We start from the raw sequence: 21,187 nt of genomic DNA on the forward strand, positions 1-21,187 counted from the left end.
AAAACCTTTAGGTTTCGGATCATTTTGTGGTCCAGAATTAATTACACTTGACCACAGCCACAAAGCTTGGGTTAGCATGTGAGTTCAAATTCACACAGGAGACACAGCCCTTTGTGTACTTTGAATCTGCAACTTGGGAGCACTGCCTAGATTTCAAGAAGCACATGAGCACTGCTCATTTTCAGGGAAACCATGGACAAGCCACATGGCTCAGAAACCTGCAAGGAATGTGTTGAAAATACGTGAAATGCTGAAGATTTGGCCACAAGACAGTGTGTGTATATATTTATTATATAGTGTGCTCACATGCCAAATGAAATGCTCAAGATTTGGCCACAAGACAGTGTGTGTGTATATATTTATTATATAGTGCTCACATACCAATTATTTAACTGTGAGCAATTCTTCAGCTATGTAAATGATTCCCCACAACTGTATAAACACAGGAGAAAAATGGAAATAAAGGATTTTAAATGAATGAAATTACAAAATGTAAAGGATGTGAAGCTGACTGTGGAATTATCTCTTCTCTTTGCCTCTTCCTTGGCTACCAGGAGTTCTGGCACACAGTTCTCTCCCTGTTCTCTTCAGGAACTCCTACAGGCAATTAATCCTACAAACTGTTTCCATATAACCTTTAGGCTCTTAGCATGGCTTGGGAGTACCCAGCCAGCAGTTGGGATCTCTCTCCTTGGAGACTTGCAACACTTGACTGGGAACAACCCCAATAAACAGTGATTTCCGGCAGTATTTTGGAATGCCACCATGCTTTTCAGGACAGCAGGCTGCCCTGAAAAGCTAGGCATCCTGACTGGCCATGTCAAGTGTTTCGCTTGTGGCATCACCTCCTATCACTGTCAGGGAGATTTGAAGGCTAAATACGGTGAACAAACAGAAAATTTGGCTTTGAAGATGATGCCAGAGGCACACAAAACAGAGCAGTGTGGAAGTATCCATTAGTTCTACTACAGAAATGGTAATTACAAACAGCCACCATAGCAAATCACTTTGAGAACACTTTTTTTTTACAACAATTGAGTGGAAAAAATAATGGAAAACATGACAGGACATTTTTTCTCTACTGCTCTTTTAAAAAACTGTCAATGTCTTTAACCTTTGACCAAACATCAACTACAAATATTTTGCTAGTCATTGTCCAATGGCTTTTCCTAAGCACATAATGAAACCCAGAGTTAACTTCCTTGGGTCTAACAAGGAAAGTTTCCCTTCTGTGCAATTGCAACACTGGTCTGTATCAGGAAAGGAGAAAGGATGCTCTTTTGGAGAATGACTACTGAGAATACGTGGGCTTTTTAACAGCTTTGCCATAGCTGTTCTATTTCAGACCATGTGGAGGCTCAGATCTGCCTCCACAAGACTGTCTGATTCCCAGAGCCTTTTCCAGTTACTATTTTGCTACTCCGTATGTTAAGTCTCCTCATCAGCAAAACCAGACACAGCCTTTCACATTTCTTTCATCAGCGTAATAAATGTCACTGGTTTAGGAAGCCCATCCTGAGAGACTTTCAGCTCCCCTGGAGATACATCCAGGACTTCTGAAAGGGATTTTCAGACTCCTTGGGCAGTGCATATCAGAGCTGGCCTGCACAGAAGAGTCACAGCTGCACTGTTCATAAACAAGGAAGTTTTTTGAGAGCTTTCAACTATGAGGCAAGACCAAAAAACAAGGCATGAAATAACAGGATGCACCCACAGGGTACACAAATAAATATGCGTGTCTCAAAATTTGTACTAGTATAGAAATCTGTTGGTGATTTCATTATCAACACACTTATTTTTGTAACCAACAAACTCAGATGCTGCATACTCAAACAGGTATTCTTCACTGCAGCAAGAGTGGAAAACAAGGAGAAAAACATCAATACAATGTTCATGTTTACAGCAGCAGCTTGAGAACATCTCTTACCTTGACATGGTGAATCAGGTGCTCAACTTCATTCACTTTGTATGTCTCTATTCCCAGCTCTTTAGAGAGCCTCAGGAGACGATTCTGTGTTGGCCCCACGTAAGCTCCTCCAAGGTCCACGTATTTAACTTGCTTATTCTGGTTTATCACACACAACACACACAAAAGGGAAGAAAAAAACCACAAAACCATAAGAGACAAGCCCTTTGTAAATAGCACTCAACTTAAAAGAGCAATCCAGAGGAATAAAATGAAATTAAATATTCCCAGAGCACTTTGGCTAAGATTCTTCTCCCCAAGGAAAACAAATTCTTTGGTAGAGTTCTGGTGTGGTGAATACTTGAGTTCATAACCAGCATGTTGATTATAATTTGGAGTTCATAACCAGAATAGGTGACCCATTGTTACATGACAGCCTTAAAAAGAGGAAAGAACCTGGCAGGCAGAGAGAGGAAAGATTCAGAGACAGCTATGCAGCTCTTTCTCAGTCAGGCACCTCACCAATGACCAGTTTAAAACACACCATCCTACAAAGCAGCACAAGCAAGATTTTCTAATGGGCAGAGTGAGAAGGGGTGTCCCATGCCAAGACAGAAAGAAGAAAGGAGTGAAGGGAGACATGGCTGTTCCAATTCTTAACCAGCCCTGACACTCACAGAGTGAGTGACACTCACAGAGTGGCCCTACACCACTCTGTATGGGCCATGCCACAGCCCAGCTCAAGACTCTTCACAGCATGGCTGGCCTCATGGGTGTTTTTTCCACAGAGATTTCTGCAGTGTCTTTCCCCAAGAAATTAATTTCAAACTTAGCTTATTTTGCTCTCCTTCCCAGACGGATGACTCCGGAGCCTGAAGATCACAGAAATATTCTGTCCCTACCATTATACCAGTCTTTCCCTTCTCTTATTGATACACAATCAGGAAATTTCCCACCTGCTGGTTCTTTAGAAATTTTCCCTCACATGGCACACACTGTAAGTATGAATATGCAGTATATAAATGGCTCTGGGGATAATTACCCTTACGGTGAAAGTTCTTCCCCCAACTCTGTCATTGGCTTCCAGCAACACCACATTCAAGCCTGACTCAGTCAGTAGCTTGGCTGCTGAGAGACCTAAAAGATAAAAAGAAAAGCAATTCAAGAATACTTTTGCGTATGCACTGCACTCATAGCTGTCCATCCAAACCCTGAATTTTTCATTCAAACACTATGCCAGAGTGGTGAGGCGGTGGAATTAAAACCCTCAAAACCCAATAATCACTAAGTGGAACTGAAGCCATCAAATTAAAGTTTGTTGTCCAGTTTTACATGTGCTGAGCAAGTTTTGCACCACAGGCTCAGAAATTCTGATGCATCAGCCAGCACTTGGTCACCCAGCCAGGCAGAGAACTTACAAACTTTACTGCTTCTAAACAGAAAGCTGCCCTCCCCAACATTTAATTGTTTACAACCCCAACAACAACAAAAAATGAAGAAGTATTATTAGGATTGTCCTAAATTTGTGAAGTTTTCCTGACACTTGTTCTATGTCTCTTCTTTCCAGTTCTGAATATTTTGAAGTACAGTAGCAAAGTTCCCACACAGTCAGGTCAGGGGTTTCATCTCCAGAAGAACACATGGTCTGACTAAGAAATAGAATGTGCAACTGTGTGTGGCAACAAGAATTAAAAGTATGGTTAAGTCTACCCCAAAAAATTGCTTTTTTCTCATCCATTTTTGAATACATTTTATTTCCATCTTGCGACTCTTGGAGCTGAGACACCCAAGTGAAGGAACAGTAAAAATAGAGGAGGCAATATCTCTTTTTAGTTGTGATGTCATAAATGCTCACAGTTGCAGTGGAAAATATCAGAGTCAAGCCCTGCAGCAAGTGTGTCAAGCTCCTGTGGGAACGAAGAGAGCTAGAAAGGGTGTACCTGGAGGGAATCCAGATCTTCTCAACTTCCTAAGATCATCTCTGACTTTTAGTTCAGCACACAAACTGAGATTTAAATAAACTGAGGTGCTTACTTTGGCCACATGTGAATTTCTAGTAGGACAGGAGTCATATTCTAGCAGGTTGTATCATCCTTTTGAACCAACAGGATGTGCTGAATAAAGTTCAGCAAGAGGCCAGGCTGGAAGCCACACTCATACATCATAATTTATCCATCCTTTCTGGCTCCCTGCCTTGTTACCATGAGAATGCAATCAGCTCCCTCTGTGTGTCCTAGTACATGCAGTTTTTGAGTTGTCATCCAAACAGATTGTTCCAAGCAGAAAGCAGCCGTGGAAGAAATGGCAAAAAGAACTGACAGCAAAAACAGATGGCCCAAGCTAACATGGCAGGACTGAATTAAATGAAAATGAGGAAAATATAACAGTCCTGGGGAGAGGCTACAGAACATTCTGGTCACCAACTCATGAACTGGGAGTAGGAGAACTCAATCCTGTCCCCTTCCCTGTAGCAAAACTGCTGCAATGTGCTGCAGTTAAGCTCTTTCTTTCCCCATTAAAAAAAAAAAAAAAATTAAAAAGACAGGAAAAAAAAGTCACAATAGTGTAGAGACCTATGTATCTAAAGAATTTGACATTTTCTGAAGAACAGCTGCAGATGTTTCCATTAAAACATACTGCCTTTTTTTTTTATCCCCCAGTTTCATGGGCTTATTTATCTTGGGTTTTCACATAAGTATTGGTGAGAAAGCCAGTAATGAAACTGATAAAGGTCTTTCTGTACTTCCTACTGAGGAAATTATATTGCAAAAACATCTGGCTGGATCAGTGGCCTTGACTACACGCAAAAATATTTGAAAATACCAAGGAAGAACATAATACAGAAACAGCCATGGTATGTAAACATGGACAACCCCTTCAAACAAATTGCAAAGAGAGATTGGCTCCTGGAGAAAAAGTAAGCAACAAATCTCCTAAATAAATCTGGCTTATCTGTCAAAGAAATAAAGAAGTTACTACTCAAAAAAGACAAATATTTCATCAGTTGGGAGACAATCAATAGCAGTTATTAATAATTTACAGAATGAATGCATAAACTGAAGGCTGTTGTCACTGAAGGTCTCTGCTGGCTTTTCATGCTAACAGGTATTGAGTAATCAATTAATAGCATTCAGTTACCAACATTGATTAAGGGATATGAGATTTGACTTTCTTTATTAAAATCTAATGAATAAACACTGCAGTGCAGCTGGGAACAAAGGCAGTTTATTCCCAGGAGCTGAACCAAGAGAGAAGTTTGTAAAAGGAAAACTCTCTAGATTCCACTGAACTGCAGCTGACTGGCAGCCCAGGTACTACCTCCTCGTTTCCTCCTGCACCTTTCATCCACCTGATTGCACCTACTTAGATTTACTCCCCATTTTGGGGCATGTGCCACCTTTCCCCCACCCCCTGCCACATTCACACATGGACCTGTTAAAGATGGACAGGAGTTTCCTCTTTCCTGAAGCAAAAACAGAAAACCAGAACAGTGTTGAGGTTTGTTATATCTCACTGCCCTGTCCATGCCCATCCTCCAGCACATCTGATCTCTACACGGGGAGGGATGTGTCCTTGGGGATTGGAAGATGCAGTCTGCAGGGTTCCCAAACTAAGCATCACCTGATCAGTTCAAGGGCTGGTGGTCCCCCCCCTTCCTCTCAGCCACTTCACAGCTCTGTTCTGGGCCCAAGTTTGGTGCAGAAATCATCACAAACACACAACAGGAAAAAGATGGAAGAAGCAAAGGCAGAGGCTCAGGAGAGTCAGAGGGCACAGCAAAGGACCAGAGGAGGTCTCCCAGCACACACAGAACAGGATAACTCAAGGCTGCTGGTGACAAATACCACATTATAGTGCAAGTGTCAGGTGGGAATGTTGCTGGTTTTTGGTACCTCACACACTGGGAATCACAGTACTGCCACATCACTCCATACCTGTTCCTGGAGCTGGACCAAAGGCCCCAAAGGGGCTCTTGGACTGTCACTATAATAACAGTGAGGGGACTGGATGTTGTGGAGGGAGAGCTCTGAGCCAAAGTAGTACAAGGGCAGGGAAGGCACTGGGAACAGCAACAAAAGCATATTAAAATGGAAATGAACACTAGAATGTGAATATTGGGGCATGAGGTTGAGGTTTGCATTTCACAAACTAACAGCTGCTGCAGAAAACCCCACAAACCACAACCTCTTTTCTGAGCAAGAGGCAGACTGGTCTCCCTGTGCCTCACTTGTTGCAGACAGAGCACACACAGTGGCTGTGAAGCAAAGCCTGGAAAAATCAGTCACACATGATATAAGGTCTCCTCTTGAGAAGTTTAACCCTTCACACGTTTCACATTCCAGCACTGCCTCTGGCTTACCTGCCACTTTAAAACATCACTAACAAAAGGCAGATATTTGATATTGCCCCCATTCCTCACAAGCAAGGCAAAGAGCTGCATTCAAATGCAAAAACCATCCAAAACTGTAACTGATGCTATTATTGCTCCTATGCACAGTGTTTTGTCACCCAAAAGCAGTTTTCCCTGCTCCCCAGGAGCATTTCAGTAGAATCAGATCTGAATTGCAATATAAGGGCTCAGCCACTTTTGCCACCACTTCACAGAAGACAGAAATTGGGTGCAGTTTCCAGCGCAGGTCAGCTTTCTCCCAGGGGCCACAGAGAGCCCTATATAAATATACAGAGAGAGATACAGCAGAAATCAAACAGTAAAGCAGCCTCACCTGCAGTTCTTCTCAGAGAACCAATAGGCAGCTAATTAATGCAAACAACAAAGAAGCAAAGATGATTATTTGAAGCCCGAGACTGAAAATACCACGGTGTTTAGAGGATGCTTAACCGGGCAAGCCTCCATCTGTCACCATGGCAACCCGGTACCCAAGGCAGCCACCCAGAGATGCTGGTGGGAGATTGCCTCCCCCAGAATCTTATAACACAAGTTCAAGTCACGAAAATCATTTCTTTCCCCATCGTGCAGCACTCTGCATTCACACAGATTGGACTCAAATGTAATCATCACAGTAACTATTTCATCTTCAGTTCCAACTTCTTTCTTTCTTGTTTGATGTCTCTGTACCTACTAAACCTCTCAAACTGCATCATTTCACTACACAGCTTCATTACAACCTCACTTCCTAACATCAACAGTATTCTTATCCTGAGAGAATGACTAATTCAGATTTTTAATTCTTTTTTAAAACAGAGAATCTTAAATATTTGTGCTAGGGCAAAGTCCAAACTGCTATTTTGTAGAATCACAGAATCATTAAGCTTAGAAATAATTCAAAGATAATAGAGCCCAACCTTCAATATATATGTTTATTTATATACATATATATGTGTGTGTTTATTTAGATTACATATACTTGTATTATATATAATATAAATATTATATTTATCATGTTTATATTTGAATTGGCAAATGAGAGAAGAGTCTCATTTTTCATCTGACCCCCATGTGCCCTACAATGTAGCCCAATGATCAAATATATTTGACTATCTAAAGAGTATTTTAAAGTATATTTTCTAAAAAAACTGAAATTTAATAACACCATTCTATTCTGCCTGGAATTAGCAATTTTACTGAAACACCCTTTAATCTTAGCATTTCAGAAAAAAAAAAACACTAGAAAGGCATGACTGGAAGTTGCATCTCTGTAAAGCTGTAAATTTCTGAAGGCGTTCCAGCTGTACTTCCTCTGTATTACTCACTACTTAATCATGTTCCTCCATAATTATTATCTCTTTTCTAGGAAAAAAATTTGCTTCTCTTATATAATTATAAAAACCATCTACAAATTCTAAATTTTAGTTCATGGAAGGAGCAAAGAAAATTCTAAGCCACAGGCATACAATTAATAGCTTCTAAAATGGCTGGCACAAAAAAAAATGTTCACCTTATAACCATAAAAAATTCCTCCCTTTGACTAAAATTATACATTGAGTAGGAAGAAATGCTGCCATTGTACTTGTGCTGTATTAACTTGCAGGTCTTAATGCAGAACTTCCTCCAATTCATGGAATTTGCCAACATTTTCCTCCCTGTATTTATTTTGACACAAAAGGTATGTTTGCAAAGGGCTTTTTTTTTTTTTTTTCCTGGTTGTCAACCTGTTCAGCCACATCTAAATGACTGAATCTGCAGAGATGTCAGGTAGCAGATGCTGCTTTGCACAGAGCCAGAGGGCAGAGCAGCCTTGGTTCAGCCCAGAGCAGTGAACCAACATTGCACCAGGCTCAGCATCAGGTGCCCAAAAATGCACCTTGGAAATGGGATAACACTCAGCCTGCAGAACAAGCGCAGCCCTCTGCCCTGGGGTTAATGGAGAAATTGTGGGATGCAAAAATGTTTCACAAGACTGACAGCAAAAAAAGGAAACATATCACAACTGATTATACACAGACAAGTAAGACTTCAGTTCAGAGTCTGAAGTAGATGAACTCAAGTATTTTTAACAGAATTATTCAATTATTCAACAGATGGATGTCCATGGATATTTAATACACTAAAACTGTTATTTTAGTATTTATTCTTTGTATTCTTCTTGATCTTGAATATAACTCTCATCTTGAGCAGAGATGCCATGAATTTAACTTCTTTTCTTAATTTAAGTGATAAAGAATCTCAAAAAAAACCCACTAAAAAATAAACCCAAACCCAAATAAATAAATTCAAAAATCCCCACCTGAAGTATCCAAAATATTAAGAAAAAACTCCAGGAAATCTGTCAAAACCTACAAAAAAGTTATAGAAACTGGTATTGCTGTAGGATGACATGGGAAATACAACTTTCCTCACTACTAGATGTCTTTGTACAGTATCCCTGACCTACCATCTTTGATGCTTAGGAACACTTGCAAAATACATACAGCAAATAAATTAATTTGGTCAAAACTGCTGCACTGTACCCAAAGAAACAGAATCCGTCTGTTAATACTGCAGAAGAACATTTGGGGAGAACATCACCAATAGTGGCCAAGACAGTTGCAGTGAATGAGGTCAATAAGAAGAAACTGAGAGGAATATGCCCCAAGCAGGTGAGGTAATTTGTGGGGGAAAGAGAAAAAACTCTCCATCAATCAGGAATTAAGTTTCAAGCACGTAAAAATTACATTGGTTAGCGGAAGAATCCAGTTTGCTGTTGCTTAGACCTAATTACTCAAAAATTCAAACAAAACTCGTCCTTGTTTATACTCAGGGCTCTCTGACCTCCTTCTAAGAAATGTCCCCACAACATCCTGCAATTCAGTGCCACCAGCATTAGCGACGGTTTCCATGTCACTGTGACCCTGGAGGGATGGAGGGCAGGAGCAGGGAGAAGACCTCACCCACAGCCAAGCAGAAATTTTGCACCAGTGGGATTTCTCCTTGGTGCTCCACAGCTTCTTCATTGCATTGCTGTGCCAGAAACTGCAATTTAATAGCCTTGGTCTTGTCTGTGCTCTAATGAACACAATCTGATTACTGCTCCACCACTGAGAGATTGAACCTGGCGCTGGTCACCTTTAGCTCCATCACTCATCATCAGCCAGCTAAAATGTTTAAATTGAAATAATGGCTTCAGACAACAATGCCTGCAAGGCATTGTAGATATGGATTGTAAATAAAACAAAAAGCAAGACAACAACAGCAACAAAAAAGCAAAACCTGTGTTGGCCCAGGGTCTGGGTGAGTTAAGGTCGTACAGGATTGTTTTGTAAGGTTCCTCACATTATGGAAAGGTCAAGGAATTTTGCTCTTGTGAAGAATACTGTGCCTTCATTGTGAAGGCAACCTTTTAACTTCTCTAATGTGGGCCATCTTAACAATAGTAATTTAGACTTCTGACTCAATCTTACCGAAGAAAATTCAAAAATTACAGTTCAGAACCTAAAACCACAGTAGACCTGGGCCAATGTAAGTTGTCACTCTCGTCATGCCTTACCTTCATGCCTAAACAGTACAGTGAAAACTAGCAAAGCAACTCTTTTTTGACCCAAGTATTTTGGCTATGGGGAGAGATACTCTGTTTTTCTAAACTGTATCACTGTGCTGCAATTAATGCCATTAAAATTAATATCACTCACCTAGAACATTACAGAGCTTAGGAAAACAACACAATTACAGTTTCAGAAACCCCAAGGAGCAAAAAGAGACATTATCAACCTATCTGCTTAAAATGTACATTTACTTAAAATATTTGTACAAAAGACCTAACATTTCTGCCTAAGATACAGCACTCTATGAGCAAATATAATTTATTTCTGTTGGCATTTCATTGTCTAGCCAAGGTAATGAGTTTTTCTGTCTGAGCTCTACTTCTGTAATTTTGTCACTGAGGTCAATATGAGCATCCCCATGAGTTAATGGGACTTCATGGCAGCATAAACTCTAGTCCCAGCTGTGATCTCCCTGCAAGAGCTCCTGGATGATCCATCCACGGTGCAGGGAGCAGCGTTTAATAAGTTCTTAAAATCAGAATTGCAAACATTCAGCCAATGCTTGTCCCAGGCATTGCAGCTGGTTGAGTGATACAGAGCCTGGGCAGATATAAGTGGGCTGACCAAAGTTGTGGGGTGTTAAGCTCAAACTCTGCCAAGCATGGGATTAAGACAATTTGTGGCATTTGGGTGGAAACCCAACATCTTTGGTTCAGTCATACCCAGGCTTAAGCACTGAATGCACAGCTGTTCTGCCCAAGGCTTCCCTCGTTTCCACTTCACTTTTACATCTGAAGTTCCCCTTGAAACTTCATACTGACAAAACTGGGCACTCCAGATTTTCAAAGGTTGAGTATTTCTAGTATCAATCATTTACTGTGTTCTCTTCATTTAATGGACTTGTCATGAACAGCCATGGCCACCTCACACTTTACAGCATGTCAGAAGTCTTCTTCTAGGCTTCAGTCAGGTAAAAAACCCAAACACATTCTATGTGTCCTTTGTTAGGGCTCCAGGACACACTGAAAACGTTAATATTAATAATAATATAAATAATATAATTGTCATTTATACTCTGATATTATCACACACCCTCAGTCCCAGGGCCTCCTTTAGCTTAGGCATCCCTTTCTGCTAGTTTACAATCTGGGCTGCCTTGAAACACAACAGAAAAAAATAGAGGGGAAAAAAAAGGATAGAGAGAACTGAAAGTGCTACAGCAAACAGATCATAGCACTGGATCAAATAAAGCTGAGCACAGTGAACTGGCTGAGGGTCTATACAGGCACTTTCCTAAAGGCATCCTTTTAGGCATTACTATTATGAAGAGATCCACAAGCAAATAAAATGCCAGTCAGATTTACTCTGAAGAATAGTTTTGTCTTCCATACACAGCAATGTGGGAAAAAAAAGGCTAAGCTGCATCTGGAAAATTTTGTAAAATTATGCAACAGTTGCCTCAGAAGAGAAATGCTTATCTGTTTTGCCAAGTCTTGCTTATTCTCAAGCAACAATTTATTTTTTTTTAGTCCTCTGAGAAAAGTAAATGCTCAAAAAACAAAATCAACTGGAAGAAGTGAACTTAAAAAATAAACAGACTATCATTCTCATACCTTGAAATTAAAGATTAACATGTAATTTCCCAGATTTCTCAGTATCTAATGACTCACAGGTGTTCACCTAGGCCAGGCTGGGCAACAGCAAAGCTCAGCAGACTCATCATGCCCTCATTCCATGGCTGCCCATTTTGTTTCACATTTTAATTGATCTTCAGCTAACTATTTTCACACAAATAGCATGTAACAATTACAGATTTATATTGAGCACCTCTCAATGCCACTTCCAAACAGCCACACCCCAGAGACTCTTTGGAAATTCCTATCATCATCACAGCCCACATATACAAGTAGGTGTGCACACACTCACAGAGGCTAAATTGTAAAGCCTACAAGGATTTGTGAACATTTTATTTATTTGATCAACCAAAAAATTAAGATGAACCCTGCTGAAAGCCCAAATCATTCCCCAGCTGAGATGCCAAAGGCTGAGAATGTACATATCATCTAGAGAACCCCAAAAGAGAGCCAGTAAATAAGATGACTTGTGACTTCCATCCATCCATCCATCCATCCATCCATCCATCCATCCATCCATCCATCCATCCATCCATCCATCCATCTCTAAGTGCAGGCAGGAGGAAGTTTGAGCCAAACAATTCATAAAAACATCACTGCTATGAAAGAAAAACTGCTACCACTAGAATTGTACCATTCTGATAGAATGTGTAGGGGCAAAAATGGTGAAGGAAACATGAAAGAATAGATAAATATCTAAAGTGAGGGAAAAAAAGCATTCACACCCTTTCCTTTCCTCATTTGTGCTCATTATTTAGCATAATGCACTGATTCAGCCTCTGGCCAAGCCACCTCATAAAAAATTAATTCATATTGGAACAAAAGAGGTGTCTTGCTGCAATATTTAATACATTCAAACATAGATTTATCACTCAAGCAAAAATGAGCCCAGTTTATACTCAAGCTATCCTAGTAATCCAGGTAATCATGGTGCACAGCATGAACCTGCTGTTTGATCAGCTGTTGCTGTGTGCAGTCAACTGAACAGACTCAATTCAATGTTTTATATATGAATTATACTATCAAGATAAAGAGCAGCTGCCTGGGAGGCAGGAGGCTACAGGGGCATCTTTCCTCCCACCCTCCTCACTTCCAGCTGGGTGAAACTGAAAAGCATGAAACAGTCGAATAGTACAAAGTAATATCTGTAAGATGAGCAGCTTTAAAATGAATCAAAACTTCAGCAAACTTTGTAAACACCTGAAAATGAAGTGCCAACAGAAGCCAGGTCACCACCATAACTTAATCTTTGCAAGACGCCCAAGCCTCTAATGAGCCAGAGCCAGACTCTTCAGTGATAAAAATTAATGCATCTGTCATTTATTTTGCCAGATGTGCCAGCGACTAGAAGTAACCCACAAGGTCTCAGACTTTCTAGACTAGAGACCACCCATTCTTCCAGGGATGGTTTTCACTTTGCTTTCCCCCATCCTATCCCTTGCTCTCCTTTCCTCTACACAATCACACACAGAGCCCCTACAAAAATCCCGATGCCCATCATTTCCCTGGGTGGTTCCTTGCTCTCCAACCATTGCTGCTGCTGCTCCTGATGCTGTTAAGAGCCCACAAAACTCACACAGCTGAGTCCTGGGGAGCTGCAGGTGGCACAGAATCAGAATCTCTTCCCATAAATAATATTATCAATGTTTCTTGACTAGGTCAATGCAACTCCTCTCTGGCTTGACAGGCACTTTTCAGCACCTCTTCTATTACTAACTTATCCAGAACTCAGGGTCTCCCCAAATGAGACCCTGATGACCATTCTTCTTTCTCTTCCCTTCCAACCCCAAACTAAACAGTGGTTTGTGGAGAAAATATGGTTTTCCAAGTGAACTTTATACTGATTTTTCTTTTAAGCAAGCTGTTTCAACAGAAAACTGACAGGACAGAGAAAGTTGTGCAAAATACAAGAGCATGGGTGTGTTATTTAGAAGAATGCTAGTCATTCATGGTTTAAATACCAATGGCCTGCAGTGCAGCCTCACTGATCACTGAAAACAGCAAAAAAAATGTTGAACAAGAATAATGCAGCATTACAAAATTATAAACCTTAGACATTAATCAGCCCACAAAGGAAAAAAAAAAAACCAGTGGATTAGATGAATGATCCCATTTTGACCATCCTTCAAGGCAGAAATGATAATAACATCTGACATAAGTTTACAAGGATGAAATAAGTTATCTGCCCAGAAGGAAAATCATGTTAAGTTAAAAAATGGCTATATAAAAATTAAATGATTGAAACTTGATTGAGATGAATGGAATTTCCTCAAGAAACCAAATCCTGGCTGAAGCCCTGGAGTCCTCACCACAAAAAAAGATAAGAACCTCTTTCAGCAGGTCCAGAGGAGGCCCACAATGATCCAAGGGATGAAAGACCTTTCCTATGAGGAAAGTCTGAGAGAACTTGGGCTGTTCAGCCTGGAGAAGAGAGGTCTCTAGGAAGGCCATATAACAGCTCCCAGTGCCAAAAGAGGTTTATCAGAAATATGAGGATGAATTTCTTAGTAGGGCCTGTCACAATAAGACAAGGGATAATGATTTTTAGACCAGAAGAGGGTAGATTCAGATTAGAAAGTAATTTCTAACAATGAGGATGGTGAAATGCTGAACAGGTTGGACAGGAGAGGCAGTGGAAACATTCAAGGCCAGGTTGGACAGGGCTCTGAGCAACCTGATCTAGCTGAAGATGTCCCTGCTTATTGCAGGGCAGTTGGAATAGATGACTTTTAGAGGTCTCTTTCAGCCCAAACTGTCCTATGACTACAATTCCCCAGGAATGATGACTGATTTTAGAATCATCCCTGAGTGGTTTGCAAGGACATCAAGACACATTGTCGGCAAAGGAAATGCAAAGGAAGGGCTTCAATAATCTAGGACCCTGCTCAGTAAACTTTTATAAGCATGATAAACTTCAGTGCTGTATAAGTGCACTCTGTGAAATAACTGCTGCAGAACAGAGACAGAACAAAAGGCAAACAACTCCTCTTTTGGGAAGGGGTAGAGAGACAACATGGCTTTTTATCATGAAATAACATAACTATTTAATTACAGTTGTCAGTTGTGTTAGGGAGAAGGAAACCGTGGCAGTGGGAAATGTGCCAAAATCCCCCAGATTGTTTACATACAGAATAATAACTTCTGAAGAAGAAAAGCCTTCTGAATTGATTAAATTAAGCATAAGGCCTAATGCATTGTCATCAGCTTCTGCGAAAGATATGTAAATATAGAGCAAACTCTCTGCTGGTTTATAATAATACAAGCAGCACTGGAAGTTTACCTCTGGGACTGTCAGGGCTGTGTAAGCCCACACTGCTCAGGCTGCCTCTTAGGCAGTGCAAACATGAATACACAGCTTTTTGGCACATCTCTCCAGCTTTGGATAAGGCTACATACACACAACAGTAAGAGTACTTCTAGCAGTCAACAGCATCCTTGTCAACACACTCCTGAGATCATCTTAGACAGCCTGAATGCTCCAGGATGGAGCCAGAGCAGAGGGCTGCTCTTCACAGCCACTGGGACCACAGGCACCAGTGTTTAACAGAGACCTGTGTCCCTGTGGTGTGTGACATCGTGTGGCTTGCTGGAGACTGACACTGTTCAATCCTTACAGCAGGGGAAGCACAATGAATTGCATTTCTCTAAAATAACTCCTGAACTTGGTGGTGCCAAGGAGTAAAATGAGCAAATCATGATTCACAAGTACGCAGAATGTGATCTTTTGGCAAACTCTTGATGCTACAAGAAAATGAAAGAAAGAGAAGTAGGCAAGGAGAAAACAGAGAGGATGGACACAGAGGATGCAGGTGCACATCTCTGGTCCAAAGATGACCAAGTAAATAATTTTTAACTGTGCCTTCATGGAAGAAGAGCACAAAATTGAAGTACTCTTTCCATGTCACTATCTTTGATCAAGGAAACTAAGTTTCCCAAGACAACCAGCTGGAAATATCTTTGTGAAAAAAATAATGCAGAACATCACACACTTGATCTGAACAAACTCCCTAATGCAGACAAACACCACTCACCACCTCCAGTGTGATTAGGCTCCAGTCAAGTGCTGGACCAATCTCTGACAAATGTCACCAACTCAAAGCACCCTTGCAGGTGGCTGTCCAAGCAAACAATGCACAGAACCTGCTTACAAAGAGCATTCAGTCTCTCCTGAAAATCTGGTTAGTCCAAAAAAAAGAATAAAAAAAGAAAAAAAAAAGAAAAAAAAACAAACAAACAAACAAAAAAAACCAAAACAGCTATTCAGCAGCACAGATAAGGAAATCCTGTGGATTCTCCCGTTTGTAACTTTAACACCCACTGCTGCACATAAGCTTTGGTTCCCTACCAGTTATTTCCCTTAATAGCTAGACATATTTCCCATAATACATACAACAGCAATTCCTTTCCCAAAATTTTACCATCCTAACTTACCTTTTTTCCCCTTCCATGGTAGTTTTCACATTTTGCTGAACAGACTGAATGAGCTTTCCCTAACAACACCCTTCCATAATGGTTAAATAAGCTAATGAAAAACCTTTCCTTAATGAAGCATCACCCTGAGCCTTGTGAGATGAGATGGCTCCTGCAGGTAGGCTGGAAAGCTTCTTATCAAATCAACTCTCAGACCAATTAGGAGGTCTCAGATGGTGAATTACAAGAGCTGTCCCTGCTGCCTAGGCTACCCAACCATTTCACAACATTATGCAGCTGCTTTCTGTTCTGTTTACTGTGCATTGCCAAGTTTTTTTTTCTGTGAAATGTCTAAAAGTCAAATGCAGATTCCATCTAACTGGCTTATACTGCTTTAGCCATGAGAGTGGTTGAGTACAAAAGTAATAATTCTTGCTGTCAGACAGAGAGACAGGTGACTGAAAATGTGAACCAAGAGCTCCATCTCGCCAACTGACAGGAAAATGTCCTGGATCCCCTTTGGCAGAGTGCATCCCAGAGAGGGTGACATTCCCTGGAGAGGGTCAGAGTCCTCCTACTGACTGATCCAATCTGGTTCATCATGAACAGCTGTTCCATCCATGCCTCAATTTTGGTGTTGTGGGTTTTTTTTCTTCTCCAAATGGACATCTAGCATAGGATTCCCAGCTAGTAATGTTCTCCAAAAAGATTGTCTTGTTTGGTAAACTATCTTTTCAGAGGAGGAGTATCGAGACATTGTAATTTACTACCAGAGGGCAAAAAGAAACAAGTATCTACTGAATATTATGTATTTCATCTATAGTTTTTTAACAACTTGTCCCAGATTTGTTTTAAAAAACAATCTTGCCCTCTGCATCAGTCTATTTTTAAACAGATAGAATACCATCAGATAATAGCCCTCAAAACACCTGGTCTGTTTTGGAATGTTTTGGTTTCGTTTTTATTTTTGGAGTAACTTGACAGTGGTTCACAGCTGCAGTGAGAGCTACTGTAATTATACAGCACATTAAATTGTCACACAAATTGAAAGTGAGGCTTAAGAACAGTAGAGAGCATAGTGGCATCAATATAATGCAAGAATAGACATGGAAATATTTTTTAAACCCAACATAACAATAGAATTACTTTATTTTACATTATGTTTTTGTTCTAAGCTTACAGGAACATGACAGGAACAGCAAAGAACCAAGCATACTTCAAACAGTATTAATTTTCTTACTATAATTAAGAAAAGACTTCACCTTTAAGGAAAAAAAATTCAACTACCCTCACTTTGATTGTAAAATCTATGCACTAGAGATTTAAGAGATGCAATTTTTTAAGCATAAGATTAGAATAAAATCTGATAAACTAATTGAAAACAAAACAAGGAAAGCAGTTCCCAAGGCAAAAACAGGGACAGGAAGACATTTTTGAAAACAAAAGGAGAAAGTCTTTAAAGAAAATATCTGAGCAGATTTCAAGATTTTATTTGAAGTCATTGATTTCTCAATTAAGAAGATAAACAAGTTTGATGTTGCAACTGTATAGTTTTCTAATAGTTGTTTTGATCCTCGTGCTAAAGGAGCCCTCCAAAGTAAAAGTGAGCCTCCAAGCAAAGAGAAGAACCTGTCACGATGCACATTCCAGCTCTAAGAGCCTTTGTTATGCTTCTGATCTAAATATTCTTGAGTACCAGGCATACTCACGCAATGTGTGGCTAAGCATTTTCATATATGTTTTTTGACTCTGGGAAATTTTCTTTTTAAATATTTCTTTTTCATCTGCACCATCTGCAAAAAATTTCCAAAGCTTTTGCTGAAGTTTTACCCATAAAACAGAATCTACCCTTAGTAAATCCTCCTGTTCCTCAAAGGTCTTCATTATCATCAATATTATTGAGATTACCTGACAACTTCAGCAAAGCCACAGACCATTACTTTGACTTGAAAGAAATTAAGACTAATTTTGAGTATATTTTCATTACATAAAATTTAAATTGGCCAGTTCCTTAGTTTTATTCTTCCCTTTTATCAAACCTGCAATAAAGGACACTAAAAATGATTCAGCAAAGGAAGTGGCATCTTCAGATAAAAGAACAGACTGCCCAGGGTTGTGAAGACCTCTGCACTGTTATTTTATGATCAGGATTTCAGTCTTTACATTTTAAACCCTACTAATTACATCTGGATAAAAAGACAGGCAGAGCTGCTGCCAAAGAGGGTCTGAGCCTGCAAATGCTCAGACCAGCCTGCAAAAGCTCAGACAGCTTGCTCTACCTGCAGAAATAAAGAGAAAGGAGATGGCCAAGTGGCAGCTCTGTGACACTTGTTTGTGTGCATGCTCCTGCTGGCACAGCAAGTCTTTGTTTGCTCTGCAATTCCCTGCTTTGCTGGGGCTGGAGCAGGTGGCTGGAGCACACCACAATGTGACAGGAACCTTCTGCTGTTTTCACAGGCAGCAACCACAGAGCCTTGGTCACAAGAGCCTCAGGCAGCCCAAATCCAGAGACTTTCTGAAGGAACACACATGAATTGTGGAGCAGCAACAAACCAGTCTCCAAGGGGTGCCTCATTTCAAAAATCATACACTTTACTCTCTGGTGGACAGGAGAAGAGATCTCAGCAGCAGCTGTGCATGTTAGCAGGGGTTTTAAATCAGTGCAAGGAGATCTAAAACCACAGTTCCATCATCTGGCTGCAAGTTCAATGATTTACAGACAGTGGGAATCAGAGGTGAGCAGGAGCTGTACGCACAGCTAAAGGAAAGGGACTGAAGAGGGGTACTTTAAAAATTTTTGTGCCTGTATATTTTTCCAACCTTTGCGGGAAGACAGCACAAAACAGGAGCATTTTGCTGGGTATTTAGTGTAGAGGGAAGTAAACAGATAATTGGTTCACCCTGCCACTTGCTGCTGTCTACAGGTGGCAAAGAGTGAAGCACACGATTGACCAGAGCTCGGCACTGCTCCTCTGTCCTGATGCTCTTCCAGAAAAACCTAAGGCACACAATTGACCAGAGCTTAGCACTGCTCCCCTGTCCTGATGCTCTTCCAGAAAAACCTAAGTGGGCTGTGCAGGCCTGCCACGAAAATATTCCCATGGCAACCGGGGATAACAAGGGTAGTTTAAAAGCTGTTACACTGACTCTTTCACTCCAACTCATTCAACAGAGGGAATGTAGCACCACTGCTGTACAAAACCATGCCACTGGAAATGTTTTTGTTTACAAGGCATGAAAAGACATTTACCATGGGCTGATTACTTTAATTGAGTTTCACTGTGACACAGGGTGTAAGTTAAAAATTAGCCGTAACACTGTGTTCAGAATCCACTGTGCTTTATAGAAAAGCAGTGGTTAATTTTTGCTGTTTGTATAAACATACTTGAAACATTCCAACATTATTAAACAGTTTGTTATCAGAGAATAGTCCTTAGGAAATAATGCCTATGATTTTGTCTCTGCATTTTGTATATCATTCAAATGGCATGCTACACACCTTCACATGATGGTTAAACACACACCTAGAATTATATATAAGGAAATAGTGGAAATTAAAAGCCATATGAAAAACAGATGGACAAAATCACATTTTGTAACAGATCATAAGTAATTAGTGGTTTGGCAGGAGATACTGCTGAACCTGTGGATGTATGCACACTCTCTGCTCTGAGGAGATCACGATTGGCACAGGAGCTGTCACTCTATACCTCCCTATACTAAGGGACCAAAATACAACTGCTGATATGCCAAAGGCACAGGGGAAAAAAAAATCTACTGCCCATGCACAATTTATGTGGCACATGTATCTCGGAACAAAACGCACAGGGGAGAGATTCACTGTGGGCAGGCACAGAGGTTTTCTAGCCCAGGCTGGGTTAAAAACAGCTGATTACCACTCAAGTGCAAGAAGGCTCCGGGGCCCCAGCGCTGTCTGTCCATTCTGCCAGGCTGCTCGTGCTCTCAAACCCATACCTGTGCTGAAAGGGGAGCTAGAAACTTCCTATCCACCCAGCTGATTTCAGGCATTTTTCATTTATGCCTCTACCTGCGCTGAACAAAAGGCAGCCAAGGATTTAAATTAATCCCATGTGACCGAGGGCCTCTACCTAACACCCCTGCACTGGGTGCAGAGGATGCTGAGTGCTTCTAGCCTTGCTTGTCCAAAAGACCCAGGGGTACTGGAAAAAACTGCACAGGTTCAGGGGACGCCAGGACTGGACAGTGGAAGAACCAGAGAAATAAAATGTAAATCTATAAAATGAAATTGAATTTTTAAAAAAATTTATTAAAATGAACAATAGCAGTAAAAATGAATGGTAATGGATATAGATGATAATTTAAAAATTAAAAATTTTGGAATAAAATAATAAAAATATAAAAGAATCAAATAAAATAAATAATAATAAAATAATAAAAGAATAATAATAAAAGAATAAAATAAAAATAATATTTCCAAAATAATGGAAATAATAATAATGGAAATAAATAATAATAGAAATAAATAATAATAGAAATATATAATAATAGAAAAATAATAATTTAAATAAAGAATAATTTAAATAATTAATTATAAAATAAATAAGAATAAAAATAAACAAGAATAAAAATCAATAATAATACAGCCAAATATAAATTATACAATAAAAATAAGATAAATTAAAATAACACTACAATTGCCATTACTAATAGTTTATAATAACAATAAAATTCTGCCTGCACCACCCGGCACTCCGTCCGAGCGATGGGGCTGTGCTCAGCCGGTTTTACCGGGCCGGGCGGGGGTCGCGCATCCCCGGCCGCGCTGCCCCGCGCCCTCCCCGCCGCCCCCGCACCCACCTGAGATGCCGCCCCCGACCACCACCACGTCGCATCTCTCGGCCATGGCGCTCCGGGGCCCGCTGCTCCCGCGGCGGCTCCGGCCGGGCTGTGCCGGTCCCGCCCCGCGCTGGCACCGCCCCCGCTGCGGGGCCCGGCCGGAACGGTGCTGCAGCTGGGGCCGGGCACCGACCCACGGCCAGCGACCGCCCTGCCGGGCTCCCTGCTGCCGCCCTCACCATGGGCAGGGAATCGGGCCCTGGTGGAGCAGCGCGGCTGCCAAGGCGCGGCAGGCGGGGGCTCGCTGCTTGGCTGTGTTGGAATCCATTCTGCAGCCACCCTGGGGCCTGTGGCTGCCGAGGTGGGCACTCTGAGGTGTGTCCGTGCTTTGCAGGCCGGCCTCCGAACACAGAGCGGAGTGTGACCCCCAAGGCGCTCGCAGCCCCACAGGGCAAAGACTGGCTCCTCCAGAAGCCACAGTGTCATCAAATCCGCCGGG

The 21,187-nt window shown here is 41.0% G+C and overlaps 1 protein-coding gene across 2 annotated transcripts in view; it reads right to left on the minus strand.

Annotated features, from left to right (window-relative positions):
• Nucleotides 1-20,804, minus strand: part of LOC121333527 (amine oxidase [flavin-containing] B-like) — a 49,785-nt gene extending 28,981 nt beyond the window's left edge. Inside the window, exons 1-3 of one of the 2 annotated variants that reach the window (XM_041399945.1) lie at nucleotides 20,710-20,804; nucleotides 2,949-3,043; nucleotides 1,928-2,065 (exon numbers count right to left, since the gene is read on the minus strand). In XM_041399945.1, the coding sequence (XP_041255879.1) occupies nucleotides 1,928-2,065; nucleotides 2,949-3,043; nucleotides 20,710-20,755 (279 nt within the window). In that variant the 5' untranslated portion in view covers nucleotides 20,756-20,804. Of the gene's footprint in view, nucleotides 1-1,927; nucleotides 2,066-2,948; nucleotides 3,044-15,891; nucleotides 16,064-20,709 lie in introns of those variants that run through there. The other variant, XM_041399947.1, reaches the window with a different exon arrangement.
• Between the last annotated feature and the right edge of the window lie 383 nt (nucleotides 20,805-21,187).

The sequence above is a fragment of the Onychostruthus taczanowskii genome, unplaced genomic scaffold, assembly GCF_017590055.1.
Source record: "Onychostruthus taczanowskii isolate IOZ18803 unplaced genomic scaffold, ASM1759005v1 scaffold17, whole genome shotgun sequence".
Classification (NCBI taxonomy): Eukaryota; Metazoa; Chordata; class Aves; order Passeriformes; family Passeridae; genus Onychostruthus; species Onychostruthus taczanowskii.